The sequence below is a fragment of the Onychostoma macrolepis genome, chromosome 12, assembly GCF_012432095.1.
Source record: "Onychostoma macrolepis isolate SWU-2019 chromosome 12, ASM1243209v1, whole genome shotgun sequence".
Taxonomy (NCBI): Eukaryota; Metazoa; Chordata; class Actinopteri; order Cypriniformes; family Cyprinidae; genus Onychostoma; species Onychostoma macrolepis.
Genome location: NC_081166.1, coordinates 8,329,393 through 8,345,230, shown reverse-complemented (window position 1 = coordinate 8,345,230; position 15,838 = coordinate 8,329,393). Strand labels below are relative to the sequence as shown.

The 15,838-nt window shown below is 36.3% G+C and overlaps 2 protein-coding genes across 3 annotated transcripts in view; both read left to right on the top strand.

The window, feature by feature from the left end:
- Positions 1-11,659, top strand: part of si:ch73-127m5.1 (neurotrypsin) — a 38,503-nt gene extending 26,844 nt beyond the window's left edge. Inside the window, exons 10-14 of the mRNA XM_058793814.1 lie at positions 1,612-1,753; positions 1,921-2,202; positions 3,180-3,302; positions 5,924-6,204; positions 8,905-11,659. Coding sequence (XP_058649797.1) covers positions 1,612-1,753; positions 1,921-2,202; positions 3,180-3,302; positions 5,924-6,204; positions 8,905-9,239 — 1,163 coding nt within the window. The 3' untranslated portion in view covers positions 9,240-11,659. The remainder of the gene's footprint in view (positions 1-1,611; positions 1,754-1,920; positions 2,203-3,179; positions 3,303-5,923; positions 6,205-8,904) is intronic.
- An 860-nt stretch (positions 11,660-12,519) lies between these two features.
- The window catches only part of ndst2b (N-deacetylase/N-sulfotransferase (heparan glucosaminyl) 2b), a 69,088-nt gene continuing 65,769 nt past the window's right edge, over positions 12,520-15,838 (top strand). Inside the window, exons 1-2 of one of the 2 annotated variants that reach the window (XM_058793813.1) lie at positions 12,524-12,673; positions 12,797-12,883. The gene's annotated coding sequence lies outside the window, so the exon portion shown is untranslated. Of the gene's footprint in view, positions 12,674-12,796; positions 12,884-15,838 lie in introns of both variants that reach the window. The other variant, XM_058793812.1, reaches the window with a different exon arrangement.

The following is a 15,838-nucleotide window of genomic DNA, read 5'->3' as shown; positions in this document are numbered from 1 at the left end:
TGACAATCTACTGTCCTCAGGAGACTTTGACACAGAATTACAGATGCTACACAGCAAGATACAAACCTCTGAACAGCTCCAAAAATAGAAAGGCAAGATTAGAGTTTGTAAAAAAGCACAAAGGTGAGCCAGAAGAGTTTTGGAACTGTGTTTATTGACTGATGAGACAAAGATGAACCTTTATCGAAGTGATGGGAAAGCAAAAATATGCCACGAAGCAATCATGCCTTTCTAATCTACACAAGTTGCGCTTAATTTAATAAAAATTGTCGTATTTGAAAGCACTAGACTGAATAATAAATGTGTGTTATGATATTTAATATGAAAATAAATGTAATTTGGTTATATTAGATGTCGTTTATCTTATTTAACCATAATCATGATAATCATGATAAGCCTCAACATCTTTTCAGCCTGTTTATTTGAATAAAACCTCTTGCAAAATGTGGTGTTGCACAACCGCCAATGCATCGATCGTCCCTTATTCCTTACTGCTAATATTTGCTGAAACGGTTGGAATAATATTGCCGTTGTGGGTCGGGGAATCAGTAGGCACGGGTGGCCTGTGGTCCAATAGCCAAGACTATTTCAACACGCTAACAGGCAGCTGCCTTAAAACGGTCCCGTGAAAATAAGTAATTCTGCCTGAAATTTTTTTCATCAGTCATTTTCGTCTTAGTTTTCGTTTACGAAAATAACCTTTTCCATGACATTTACATATAATACATGATAGCCTATATTTTATTCTTAGCTGTTGACTAATTCATTTCCTTTCTGATGAAAGTAGAAAGTAGAAGCTTTACAAACCCATCTGTCACAAAAGCAGGTTGAGTTTTTTCAACAAGTGGCAGATCTGTGGTTAGTGTGGTTGTTGACATGAAGCTTTACACTTTGCTGTTGACAACCACATTAGGCTGTTACTTATGTGTGTCTTTTTTATTTGACTTCTTTTTATTTTTACATGAAAAGACATGCACAACCCGATATACTTTCATTATGTGACATATCTGAGTGAATTAGGATATTTAATGAAAATAATGCAGTGCAGAACTTTTATCCATTAGGAGTTGATTGAATTGTAACAGTTGGGGTGTACATAGAGAATGAAGGGAAAGTGAGGTTATAAAATAACAGATAATCAAGACATTAACTGAATATAAATAAATAATAAAAGGTCTATTTTGATTTCACGTTCATTTGATGCTATGAAACGCTTACTATTCGTTCTAAAAATAGAAACGTTATTTTGAGGTTCAGCCTCTTCACTGACTGTTAAAATCATGCGCTCACATGTCATGTTTAAGCTATACTGCCAGTAACAGAGCCTGTTTCTTTTACTCCTAATACATTATGCAAGACTGAGGTGGATGTGCTTCTTTTGTCTGAAACAAAATAAATTGTAGTCTGCAATCAAGCCAAATTTCTTAAATCATTCATGTCTTCCAGTTCATTCTATGTAACTGCCTGCATTATAATAAGCTTATATGGAAAATTACTACTGAAAAACTTTCACATTTTTCACATTTCACATTTTTTCTAAACATGCACAGTACTCTAAGTGACAAAATCTAAGCTCTGTTCTCTATTTTGCTTGCTTTGCTGTGCTTTCAGGGCCTCTGGTACGATTGGCAGGTGGCGACAATAGAAAAGAGGGCAGAGTGGAGGTGTTTCTTAACGGAGAGTGGGGCAGCGTCTGTGATCATGGCTGGAATGATGTCAATGCTGCCGTCGTCTGCAGACAGCTCGGATTCACGTACGGATCCGTTTGTGCCATTTTAACTCAAAATAGCTTAAAAGCATCTCATAATCAGTACTGTGGAATATGATTTATTATTTCTCTGTCACGTTGAATGCAGATAGCTGAGTAGAAGAAGTAGTCTTTTAATTTTTATTTACTTATTTTTTTGCTCTCTGTGGCAGTGGGGTGTCAAAAGCACGACCGATGGGTTATTTCGGAGCAGGGAAAGGCACAATCCACCTGACCAATGTGAGGTGCACTGGGAAGGAGTCGTTCCTTGGAGAGTGCCCTTCTAAAGGACAAGACAGCCACGCTTGTAAGCATGGACAGGATGCAGGTGTAGTATGTGATTATTTGCCGGAGCCAGAGGCTGACATAGCAGTGGTGGGCACACACACCTGCGGTTTGAGAGCCGGTGCTGAGAGACGCAGCAAGAGGATTGTCGGAGGATATAAATCTCTCAGGTTAGCAGTCATCTAAATTTTACTGCTGTTGAATCAGTTCTTGAACACATGTTGTGGACATTTGTTCAGATATAATTTATTTTATTGCATATACTGCAAAGATCATGCTTAATTTAAGAGGCATACTAGTTCCACCAACTGAATGTATTAAAATGACTGAAATTATAATTTGAATAAAAGTTGAATTTAACAGTTTTCCCGATACCCCCCACACTGAAAAAAATTTACTTTCACTCAGAAATTGTTAGTAAATTTTACAAATAATTACAAATAAACAGAAAATAACACATTCAACATTTAAGCAAAAAGACTAAAATAGTATTGTGTTGTAAAACATACTCCAAAAATCTTTTATTTAGAGATTTCACATCAAACTCATACCATAGCAGTGTTATTATAATTAACCAAATCTAATACTATTAAAAATTGATTTTGGTAATTAAGTTGAAATAAAATCAAATATAAATATGATAATATATGAAAAACATGAAAAATTTGTAATGTTGCCTTGGCATCACACTGGAATAAGTACCAAAATTAAAACTGCAATAAAAATAAAAATAAATAGAAATATTTAAAATACATTTTTACAAAAAAAATTACTAGTAAAAATAAAAAACACAAATTATGAAAACCTAATAAAATTAAAAGTATAAAAATACGATAAAAATATTAAAATAAAAGCTGATTCAGAATATCAATAAATACTATAATAGCTATACTATAAATTTTTGGGGGAAACCAACCTAGAAATAGCCTACTTTGCCAGTTTCTAAATATTAAGCTAAAATGAAGTATTAAATGTACATGCTTCACTTTTGAATCATTTGTAAGTTATTTGATTGTTACAATTCAATGTTGACACACGCTACTTTTCCCTCCATTTATCCAAACTGTTCTATTACTGCAAATAAATATGATTTTCTATTTCTACACCTCATTCATTGTGTTTGTGTTTCTATATGTATACCCCACAGGGGTGACTGGCCCTGGCAGGCGTCCCTGTGGCTCAGATCTCAATCTAAAGGGAATCATCCTCTGTGTGGAGCCACTCTCATAAACTCCTGCTGGCTGCTCACTGCAGCGCACTGCTTCAAACGGTAAGAGAGACACCTGCTGGACATTAGCGCTATTAGCGGCTACACCTATAGGCTCCTCAACTACCAAATCCGACTCCATAATCATTTTTAACTGATTTTGATTGAATTGAAATTACAGAGAGCACAAAAATGAGTGGCCAATTTAGAAGCTCTGTGAATTGTGAACATGTCTTCCAGATGTCATCTGGCACAAATACATTTACTTTTAATTTAAATTTAAAAACTTTATGAAGCTTTAATTATCTACTAATTACTGTATGTTTAGAAGTTTGGAATCAGTTATTTATTTGAAAGAAATGAATACTTTTGTTTATCAAAGACAGATTCAATTGATCAAAATTGTCAGTAAAGACATTTATAATGTTAAAAAAGTTTTATATTTCTAAAAAGTCCTGTAGGAACTGTTTAATAATAAGAAATGTTTCTTCAGCACCAAATCAGTATATTACAACCCGAATTCCGGAAATGATGCAATGTTTTTTAAATTTGAATAAAATGAAAACTAAAAGACTTTCAAATCACATGGGACAATATTTTATTCACAATAGAACATAGATTGTCAGGGAAAAACACGGATTCACTTGCAGGTTCAACTCAAAATATCTATTAAAGTCTCAAAACACAAAACTCGGCCGGGGCAGAGGGCCGGGAGCCACAATTCAGGCCAAAGAATGGGGACAGGAAGAAGGGATCAGTCCAATCAAGCCTCCAGTCACTCCACAAGGCAGAGATGATAATGTGTAGGGAGATCAGCGCCCACAGGCTCGGCGTCGGTGTTGGCACAACGTCAGAGTGGGGAGAGAACAGCGCACAGAGTCCCAGCGTCAGTGCTGATGAAGCCACAGAACACAGCTCCGGGAACGCCAGGACAGGAACTTGGGAACAGAGAATTGGAGAAACGAGCACATGGCAAACTGTCAAAACAAAACCCACGTGATCAGCAATAAACACGTACAAAAGACACACACACACAACAACTTGCTGATCAGACCGAAGAAATGACATAGATAACATGACAAATGTTTAAACAGAGAAGTTTTACACTTTTATCCACTAAATGAGCTCATTTCAAATTTGATGCCTGCTACAGGTCTCAAAATAGTTGGGATGGGGGCATACCATGGTGTAGCATCTCCTCTTCATTTCAAAACAGTTTGAAGACGACTGGGCGTTGAGGTTATAAGTTTCTGGAGTTTTGGTGTTAAAATTTGGTCCCATTCTTGCCTGATATAGGTTTCCAGCTGCTGAAGAGTTCGTGGTCGTCTTTGATGTATTTTTCGTTTAATGATGCGCCAAATGTTCTCTATAGGTGAAAGATCTGGACTGCAGGCAGGCCAATTCAGCACCTGGACTCTTCTACTACGAAGCCATGCTGTTGTAATAGCTGCAGTATGTGGTTTTGCATTGTCCTGCTGAAATCGTCTGACCATAGAACACTTTTCCACTTTGAAACAGTCCATTTTAATTGACCCTTGGCCTACAGGACACGAAGGCGCTTCATGCTTTTTGCATGATAGAGCTTTAGTTGGCATCTGCAGATGGCATGGTGGATTGTGTTTACCGACAGTGGTTTCTGGAAGTATTCCTGGGCCCATTTAGTAATGTCAATAACAGAATCATGCTGATGAGTGATGCAGTGTCGTCTGAGGGCCAGAAAACCACGGGCATCCAACAAAGGTCTTCGGCCTTGTGCCTTATGCACAGAGATTTCTCCAGTTTCTTTGAATCTTTTGATGATGTCATGCACTGTAGATGATGAGATTTGCAAAGCCTTTGCAATTTGACATTGCGGAACGTTGTTTTTAAAGTATTCCACAATCTTTTTACACACTCTTTCACAGATTGAAAAGCCTCTGCCCATCTTTACTTCTGAGAGACTCTCTAAGACATCCCTTTTATAGCTAATCATGTTACAGACCTGATGTCAGTTAACTTAATTAGTTGCGAGATGTTCTCCCAGCTGAATCTTTTCAAAATTTCTTGCTTTTCAGCCCTTTGTTGCCCCCGTGCCAACTTTTTTTGGGACCTGTAGCAGGCATCAAATTTGAAATGAGCTCATTTAGTGGATAAAAGTGTAAAATTTCTCTGAATTTTTATTGTGAATAAAATATTGGCTCATATGATTTGAAAGTCTTTTAGTTTTCATTTTATTCAAATTTAAAAAAACGTCCCAACATTTTCGGAATTCGGGTTGTAGAATGATTTATGAAAGATCAAGTGACACGGAAGACTGGAGTGATGCTGAATATTTAGGTTTGTCATCATGAATTACATTTTAAAATATATTAAAATATAAATCTGTTTAATATTTCACAATATTACTCATTTCTGTATTCTGTATTTCTGATCAAATAATACAAAAAGGCCTTAGTGAGTGTAAGAGACTTTAAAAAAAAAAGTCATATTAATCCCACAATTTCGAACGTTAGTATATGTATTTTTGTGTACAAATCATTGCTCTGTAATGAAGCAGCAGTTGTGCTCAGTTTTGAAATGATTAACATGAGACAGCTCCTGTAAATCAACACTAAAGTAACACTTAATTAAAATGAGATTAACTGTGGAATAATTGAAATGGTAGTGCATCATCTGTAATATGAATGAATGTCTTGATTCTGCAGGTTTGGAAGTGATGCTTCACGGTATGTGGTGAAGCTCGGGGATTATCACACGAAGGAACAGGATGATTTTGAACGTGTCCTCTCTCCAGAGCGCATAGAAGTGCACAGGAAGTACCGAACGGAGAGCTGGGAGCATGATGTGGCTCTGATCCGACTGAAGGGTGCTGAGGGGAAGTGCGTGTCCTTTAACCCTCATACTAACGCCGCCTGTCTGCCTGCACCTGGCAGTAAGTGGGGCAAGAGACCTGCATCGTGTGTCATCACTGGCTGGGGAATGACAGGTAATGTTGGGTTCTTCTTACACAGCACAATTTTGGCATGACACGAAATACATAAAAAAATAAAATAAAATTATATATATATATATATATATATATATATATATATACATATACACACACACACACACACACACACATATATTAATTTATATAAAAAGATTTTTAATGTTTTTTAAAAGAAGGCTGCATTTATTTGATATAGTAAAAAATACAGTAAAAACAGCAATATTTTGAAATGGTATTACAATTTAAAAGAACTATGTTCTATTTAAATACATTTTTAAATTTAATTTATTTTTGTGATGGCAAAGCTGAATTTTCAGCAGCCATTACTTCAATCTTCAGTGTCACATGATCTTTCAGAAATAATTCTGATATGCTGATTTGGAGCTCAAGAAACATTTCTTATTATTGTCCATTTTAAAAATAGTTTTTGCTGCATAAATATTTTTGTGGAAACTGTGATAAACTACTATTTGAAGCTTTAGGCTAAGTAAGATTTTTTTAAAGACGTTAATACTTTTTTACAGCAAGGACACATTAAATTTATCAAATGTTACAAAAGATTTTTCTCTCAAATTTAAGCTGTACATTTGAATTCCTGTTCATCAAAGAAACCTGGAAAAAATGAATTCTGAATCAAGAAATGTTTCTTAAGCACCAAAACTGAATATTAAAATTATTTCTGAATGATCATGTGACACTAAAGACCGGAGTAAATGGCTGCTGAAAATACTTCTTTGCCATTCTTTTACAATATATTATACATAATAACAGTTTTTTTTACATTTATTAATATAGTATTATTTCGCAATATTACTGTTTTTACTGTATTTATGATCAAATCTGTGCAGCCGTGGTAAGCATAAAAGACCTCTTTCAAAAACATATAAAAATTATGATTACAAACTTTTAAACAGTCTTCATTCCATGTTATTCTAAAGAGAAAATGGTTGAATTTTTAATATTTTATCAGTTATTATAAAAGTTAAAGAGAGCTTTCCCAAAAATGTAAATGAACTTCCATTGTATAGACAATCTTTTTTTTTTTTTTTTTATAAATATCTTCTTTTGTGTTCCACAGAAGAAAGTTATATAGGTGTAGCATATTTGCTTTATGAGATGAACATAATTAATCATGACGGGTTATCAATTATATATCCATCTTCAGGAATTAGCTGTAGTATTAATAGTACAATAAAATGATTAGTTCGTCCGCAGTACGGACCCTTCTATTGACTCTAAGGAAAATTATTTATCTGGCCACGACAAATAATTTCCTTACTGAAGCATTGCTTCCGAGCATTGTAGCAAGACCAGACGTTAAAGTGACTTCGTTCTGAGAGCAGCAGACACAGACAACCAAGTGTGAATACATATGGATGTTTATTAAACTACACTACAGGGGAACATGTAACATAGAACTAGACACAGACATACACACATTAAACATGGATGCCAACGCAAGGAAGGCCTGGAGAGAGAGAGAGAGAGAGAGGGAGCGCTCGCACGCAAGAGAGAGTATGGCAGGATTTTAACATCAACTAACTACAACCTGTTATGAACCATTAGATAATCACATCACCTTAATTAAAAGGGGTCGAAGCCTAGAAGCGCATCTAGATAGTTAACAAGCGGTTACTTGCATGGGTTTCGTGGGTGCTGAGTAAAGCATCCTGGTGCATGTATAATGCGTAGATTCCTGATGAATTCCTTTAGGATTGAAAGCTTCGACATTCCAGTCATGGGTGGATTAGTCCGAAGTGAGTTGACAAAGTTACTGATCTTAAAATCTGCCAGAAGATCGGACTCGAGGTTTCCAAGGTGATAATGTGTCTCCGGGGCACCGAAAGTTAAGAGGAGCGCATCCTTTTGGTGTGGGAGAAGTTTTATCTGTTTTCCCTGTAACACCCATTTTGGTTAGTTTGACCAATAACAAGGCTCATAGTTTCAGCGGGAAAATGTTTCTTTGTCCCACTTGACACCTCGTTTGCATGTTTTACGACTGATCTGGAGACTGGTGTAATTTTCCCCACAGTACAGTAAAAATAGTGTGATGCATTTCATGATCACATAGTGTACATCATTGTGTGAGGAATAAAGAGCAGATCATTTTGATATCAAGAAAGAGACATCTGAGAGGTATTAAACCAGAGATACCTTCATACCTCTAAATATGAGTGTTTAGAGCTTACTAATACGAATAACGAGTGGTAACTAGGCTAATAGAATAAGGAAACATACAAACAACACATGCATACACCAGATACATTTATAACTGCTTAATTATGGCCTAAATAGAGAAAATGTCTTTAGGTGTGTGTGTGATGTGTATTTGAAATCGTGGAGACAGACTAGTCTGGTCCGGGGGGGGTCACCCCCCCTTCTGTGGAATGTGTTTGAAGCTTGATAAGGACACTTAGTCGATCCTTTTGCATCCTTTTGATAGTGATAAAGACCATCTGCAATTTAGTACCCATATAAATGTAAACGCTGAGGCCAGGTCAGTAATTTATATGCAAAAGTCAAAAGGCTAAAAGGGTCCCTTAAGACATAAAGTCCCAATGACCATCAAGGATCATAAGCAGATGTTACATAGGTTTGGAACAACATTGGGATAGAAATATAATTTTTGAGCAGCTGTCCCTTTAAATGGATTGCAAATAGTGTTTCACCTTTTGTTTTCCCCTTATTTTTCAGACACTGAGCATCCCAGCACTCTTCTTCAGGCCTGGGTTCCTCTTCTGCCCTCGTGGCAATGTAAGAAACGTTACGGCGAGCGTTTCACTAGCCACGACATGCTGTGTGCCGGCAGTATGACGTCTGACCTCAGAAAGCATGCTGACAGCTGTCAGGGTGATAGCGGGGGTCCGCTAGTGTGTCAAGGCGAGGCAGGGCGCTGGGTACTGACAGGGGTCATTTCCTGGGGTCACGGCTGTGGTGACCCCTCGTACCCAGGTGTGTATTCACGGGTCAGCCGTTACCTGCCCTGGATCGAACAGGTGACGCACAGCACCGCTCCTCTCCAGCACTGAAGCACCAACCACTTTCTCTGAAAACCACACTCCCCATCACGCTTCAGAGAACCAGGACTCTATAACAGGAAAAACAAGATCCTGAGAGTGTTTGACACCTGCTGTAAGCTTTCAACACCCTGGATCTTAATTCCTCTGTATTCTATCTGTACAATTCAATTTTATGTCTTTAGCATTTAGAGATTAGGATCTTTCCTTACTTGCAGACTGAGTCTGTGAAGGTTTCAATCATGTAGGACACTGTACAATGACCAGTGTGATGGTAAATGGACAGTTTATCCCAAAATTAAAGCTCTGTCATCATTTAGTTCCAAACTCATATGAGGATGAATAAACGATGATAGGATTTTCATTTCCGGGTGAACTGGCCCTTTAAAAGAGTGTGATTCTACTGTGCATTTAAAATGTTTGTAGTGCCGTCCAGAGGCTGCAGTGCATGTCAATGTATGTATTGTATTTAAAAGCCATTCGATGCAGCTGCCCAGGCCTTCTGCATGGTAGAGAATGGTAGCATAAGCTCTGCAAAAGCAGGTTTATTTCTTATTCTGTGGGGCGGGAGAAAACGGAATGGATTCCTCTACTCTCCTTATTTAACAGAAGGCTTGAGCTGCACCTCTAATCTTCGAGGAAACATTTTCAGTGTTGTGGATTAGGCAAGTGAAATGAATCACGTAGGTTTTTTAGATAGCGACAGTCGAAGTGATCTTTAAAGCCATGTGTCTTCTATATGTGTCATACATCTAATGCAGTTAGAATTTTTGATTTTTAATCATGTACAGTAAATCATGATATTTAACGTATTGGTTTATCAAGTACGCTCTGTATCAGTACTGATGCATACAGCTCATAAAGATAAATGACTCAATATGTTGTTTTGTTTTGTCTCAGTCTTAGTAGACGTTTTAGGGCATAAATGGCATTTTAAATTCATAATAGTGAATAACCTAATGTGACTTTTCTCTTATTTGTCATGGTGATTTACAATACAATGTGTGTCTTTATGTAAATGCAGTATTACAATTGATAATGGGTTTTGTCCGTGCAAAGGATAAAACCGGGGAGTTTCTCATTTCTAATGCATTGAAAGAACAAGTTTGGGACAGTGACTATATTTTGGTTGACAGTCAGTTTAATGAGATTTTATTTTGTAGCATCTCTTAACTGTTCCTGTACTTTGTTCTGTGAACTGCGTGTTTTCATCCAGTGGGTGGCGATATTGTGTTTTTTTCCTCAGTTCTGTTCTGTGCACCATCTAGAAATATTCTTCAGTCTGTTTCATATTTTAACCCCCTTCTGACTGTTTCTTCATCAGAATTTCAGAACAGAATTTCAGTGATATTCATGCAAATAATGGTAGATTTTTGTATTTCACCTGCAGAGAAAAATGTAAGTAACAAGGGCTCTTTAAAATTGGTCATTAAGAAAGGCAATAGGCAAATGTAAATAGGAAGTGACATCACAGATGATGATGATGCATGGCAGAGAATGTAAAAGCCAAGTGCTTCAAATACATTCAAATTTGTAAATCGAGTTTTATTAAAGTGATTGCACACTATTTCTAGTTGTGTAAAATATAAATGGCTGGGGCGAAAGTATTATGACATTTAAAAACTCTAAATCATTACTTAGTCATGTATATCTCATTGGCTAAAATTTTGCTCTATTGATGCCACAAATAAGAATCGCTCCCTAAAACACTGACTCCGTTACCTGCAAGATCTGAAATAACAGCCAGTTCTTAATATTAAAACGTTATATTCAGCCTGCTTCATAATTAATGCATATTGTCTTACAAATTCTTCTAATAATCTGGTATTGCCTGCTAAATTAGTTAACAGGCATATATTATTCATGTGTTCTTAATGTAAGTGGAGCCATGCCTTCTGATGGGCCTGCATACTTCTACAGCATTATATTGCTATAAAACTATAGGCCTACACATTCATAGTGGATTCTCAAGAAAAAAAGAACTGTTTGGTTTAGATCTCAAAGCACTAATTTTTTTTTTTTTTTGCTTAGTAGGTCTTATAGGTAGATTCTGGAGATGTATTAAATGCAAACTGGACTGCACTGAGTGCTCCTCCTCTCTAAAGACTGACTTCTTTCTGTGTTTTGGATGGTGCCTGCTTAGATCTTCAAAAGCCATTCTAAAAGCAAACTACACTGGCCTCTCAGAAGACTGTTTAAAGTGGCCAATCACTGCATCAGAGCTTTGGGACTCTTCATCAAGGGCCGTGATAAGGAGCTCATCTCCCCGACACACTGGAGAGGGTTGATGTCTGTTGCATGTCATGCAAGCATCTGTTTGTATGTTGATGTTCTCAGTCATTACCAAGTCTTTGATTTTCTGTAAAAAAAAAAAAAAAAAGCTTTGAATATTTTCATGTGTGACAAGTGCCAAAATAAAGTGACCTCTTCTTGTGGCAACCTATTGCTTCACATGGTTTTATTATGTATATTTATTAGAAATACATTTTTAAAAACTATTTAATACATTTGAAATGGATTATAATTAGAATTGGATTATAATAATAAGACATTATATCACTGAACTGTTTTGTGCTGCAAAAATAACGTAAAATTTTTTATGGCACAAAATAAATATATTGATAAAATAAATGAAATAATCTTTGCCATCAAGCAATATGAGTAGTTTTTGGCAGAAAGCTATTTTGTAAGGGTTATGTAGCCATAATTTTTTCCTTCACTCTCTTTTTTGTTTGTTGCACAAAAGTATTTGATGTAAAAATATATTTATTAATAATGGTATGTTAATGGTAAAATGACGCCAACAATGAATAGCTAATGCTAGCTTAGCCTAATATGGTCATTTAATTTTAAATCTACAGATTTTAAGAAAAATCAAGTAACTTGCATTTTAAAATGTATTTATTTTGCACATTTTGATTTAGTTACCACAGCTATGAACCATGCCTTTTACTTGGTGATTGGTTTGCAGGTGGTATTGCTCATTATAGACAGCATCTGATCATTTTTTAAGAGTAGCCTACATAAATTTAATATATAATCATTATATAATATATAACATTAGGCTACACATATATGTAATCGTTATATTAATATATATCGATATGCTAACAATAATATTTATTTATTTGTTTGTTTTTAATGTATCACCTAAACACATTATTCATCAGATAGAATGTTTTATTCAAAAATCACCTTATCATTCTGTAAAAACAGCTGGTAGGTAGCACACCATGACAGGGGTGTAGTGCATGGATGGAGGAGCTCAGAACTTTGGGCTGTTTAGAAGAACCTCCCCGCGCGCCCGTCAGCTGCTCTCGCTCATTCGGCGCGGGCTGAAGATGGCGGAGCAGCGCTGGATGCGCTCACGAGACATCAAAGTTCTTTCTGTGGCGTCCAATTGATTCGGATTTTCGCGACCGCTCTCAAAGTGGCCTTTTAAAAAGGTAAGGGGATGCGTGATGAGTGGTGTATTGCATGCGCGAAGCGTAGAGCTGCTTGCTATCTTTGGAAACACACACACGCACACACACACTGGTTTGGCGTTGACTTCAGTTGCAATGTGGCAGTCCGACAGATGCAGGAACATCTCGCCTTCAGCCTGAAGCAATGCATGAGGACTAGAGTGTTGCGTGACATGCTCGAAGAACAACTGGGTATGTACTTGTTTGTAGATTGGAGACAAATCAGTGCTATTGTTTGCAAAGTTGCAATGTTTACGCCACTGCTTCCTTGAGACCATCAAATTCTTGTCAGTACAATAGATGGAGGAAAGACCTGTCAAAATGTTTAAATGCCCCTTTAAATGGGGTTTGTCATTTATTTTTAGTTTGTGTTAAGCTTTTATAACTTAATAATGTAGCACATTTATGTAGTGGAATGGGTTATTTATTTATTAATTTAGCCTATTTGTAGCTGAGATTGACAGATTTATTTGACAGATAAAAATATTTTTTATATTTAAATGTCCGATAAATTGTAAACAACCGATTTTTTACTTTTAGACTGTAATGATGATTAGAATACAAAACAAATATATATTCATTTGATAAATAATATAATTATTACTGTTTTGTGATCTAAATGTTAGCAAATTTTCATTATTGTTTTGCACTAATGCTAATTACTAAGCTAGAGGTTTTTGACCTGAGAATGAATGGTTGTTAAAAATTGCAGCTTATTTATCCAAAAAATAATATATTAAATAAGTTATTTTTTGCCTGTAAATGCCAATTTTGTTTAGGGAATGATCACATAATGCCCAATGCAAAAGAACTGCTATCGGTTCGATATCGGTTACAATATATTGTTTAAACCATTATCGGTCAATCGTTACAACGGACCTTTTGTTGCGGTTATTTCCATGTAATTCAAAGCACAAACAAACCTGTTGATGTTTCTTTGTTCTAAAACATGACTTGTACAGCCTGTAATTGTTTTGCTTTGGGCATTTGGGGTATTGTCAGCGTGCAGTCTGTGATATTCTGCCAAGCTGTAAGGGAAGTTTTTTTTCTTGATGTGTTTTTGTTTGTGCTATGCACATCAGATATGTTTTAGAGAGAAAAGAGGAAGGTGTGCAGATGAAGTTGAAATGTCATATCAGTTAAATGACATTTCAAAGCACAAGGGCCTGTTTGCTTTTGGGATGCTTTAAAGTTACATGTTTTGAGGGAATAGCTGGACTGTGTGATTAGGAAAGCATCGGTTTTCTTCCCTGTGAAGCCTCACGGCTAGATAGTTTCACTGGTTGTGCATCCAAGCACATCCATTTCTGTGATTTTACACTTTAAATTATGAGTCAAATAAAAATTAAGTCTCATTTAATGTACTATTGATAAGATGTTTGTGGTTCCATAAAAATGAAACATGGGTGAATCTAGAGAGGAAAGACACAAAAGACGGTATTCAAGTTTTGAAAGAAATGACTACTGTTGCTGGTGGTGTGATGGCACATTTGAAATGAAATTATGAAAGTCGTTTTTTTTTTAGACGTTTTAGCTTCGACTCAGTAATTACATTCGGCAGCTATTGAAGTAGGAGAAGAGAATAATAAAAGAGCTTCCGCCTCCTTTGAAATGAACCTATTAATGCCTCTCATTCGACTGAGGAACCCAATGAGTGCTGGTCAGAGAGCTGAAGATGAATACTAGTCATTGAGTGCCTCATTGATGTCCTTGATGAGTCAGATATAATTAAACATTGTTGCTCGTAGGCTTCATTCTCCAGGCTGTAATTTGCTTCATGAAGAGTTTAATCAGTGCTCGATAAAAGTGGAGCCAAACCTGTTTACGTGATTACTGTATAAATGACCTACCTTATCTGCTCACGACAACCACCTCCTTCAATCTGTCATACCCTGGATGCACGTTAAACACAGTCACACATGCACACACACTCTTATAAATTAGTTAATGACCTTATTTGTAATGCACTTTCGTCCTGGTCATCAGCTTACTTGTGTCCAGTTGACATGGTTTGTTTTGTTTGTGTTTTGTTTAATTAAGTCAAATGCAGTAGTGTAGCACCCACAATGCACCCGTTGTCTGCTAATAGTTTTTAATGTTCTATTGTCATTTGGCTGTTTCATAGTTTAGAGTTTATGCAATGCTTTTTCATTACTGTTTCAAAATTGGTTTTATAAGGGGGCTGGCGTGGTAACGTTCTGTTTGTGGTGTGGAATGGTGCAATGCCTGGTTGCAGTCCTAACCAATATCTATAAAACGTTCCTTCAGTTCCCAACGACTGAGTTGCTCTATGAGTCACTGAGTACTGATTTCATTTTGAATTTATTAACTGTAAGACGTTTTGTTGGATTCTGCTTCTCTGTTCTTAAAGGCCTAAAAGGCAGTTGAATTCACTAAATTCGCATAATGCACAGATAAGGCTATGTTACAATGCACATGCTCAGCGCACGGATCCATGATAGTGGACAAAGCAAGACAAATGTTGATTGTAAATATAGTTATTCATGTAAATTTTGATACAAAATAGTCTCTTTTACCCAATAATTGTCACTATGTGTTTGTTCTATCGTGGTGTTAGCTTAGCAACATGTTTAGTTGCTGTTGTGCCCTGCAAGTGGAGTTAAAAACATAATTATGGGTTCCGAGCACATGAATGATCAAGCAAAATCTTATTTACAAGTGAGAAAGAAGGTGAATTCTAGAATGATACACGAGTTGCTGAGTTGTGGCGTTGGAAGAGACGTGCCAATTTAAAATGTGGAGGGAACATTGGTCTGTAATATTGGTAATATAATAACGTATAATATTTAGAATAGATATCCGTTATCAGAAAGCAAGTCTGTGAATGGTGTAAAGTTAATCACACAGCTTGCACCGTTTGCTTCATGTAACATTTAGTTGTGATACAGTGCCATGTATAAATAAGTGCTGTTGAATTCATTTTGAATTAAGATGTCATTATTTTTCTGTACTGTTTCCATGTTATGTTTTTGACTTGAATTTGTGACCTGTCTTAATGAACGAGTGACTCAGAGGTATGAGCTTCTCACATGTACTTGAAGGCAGCATCTGATCCATTTCAGTTAGGATGCTGCCTTAGAAGGCAATAGACAGCAAGGCAGCTCACTAGGTTTGGAACAGAGCCTC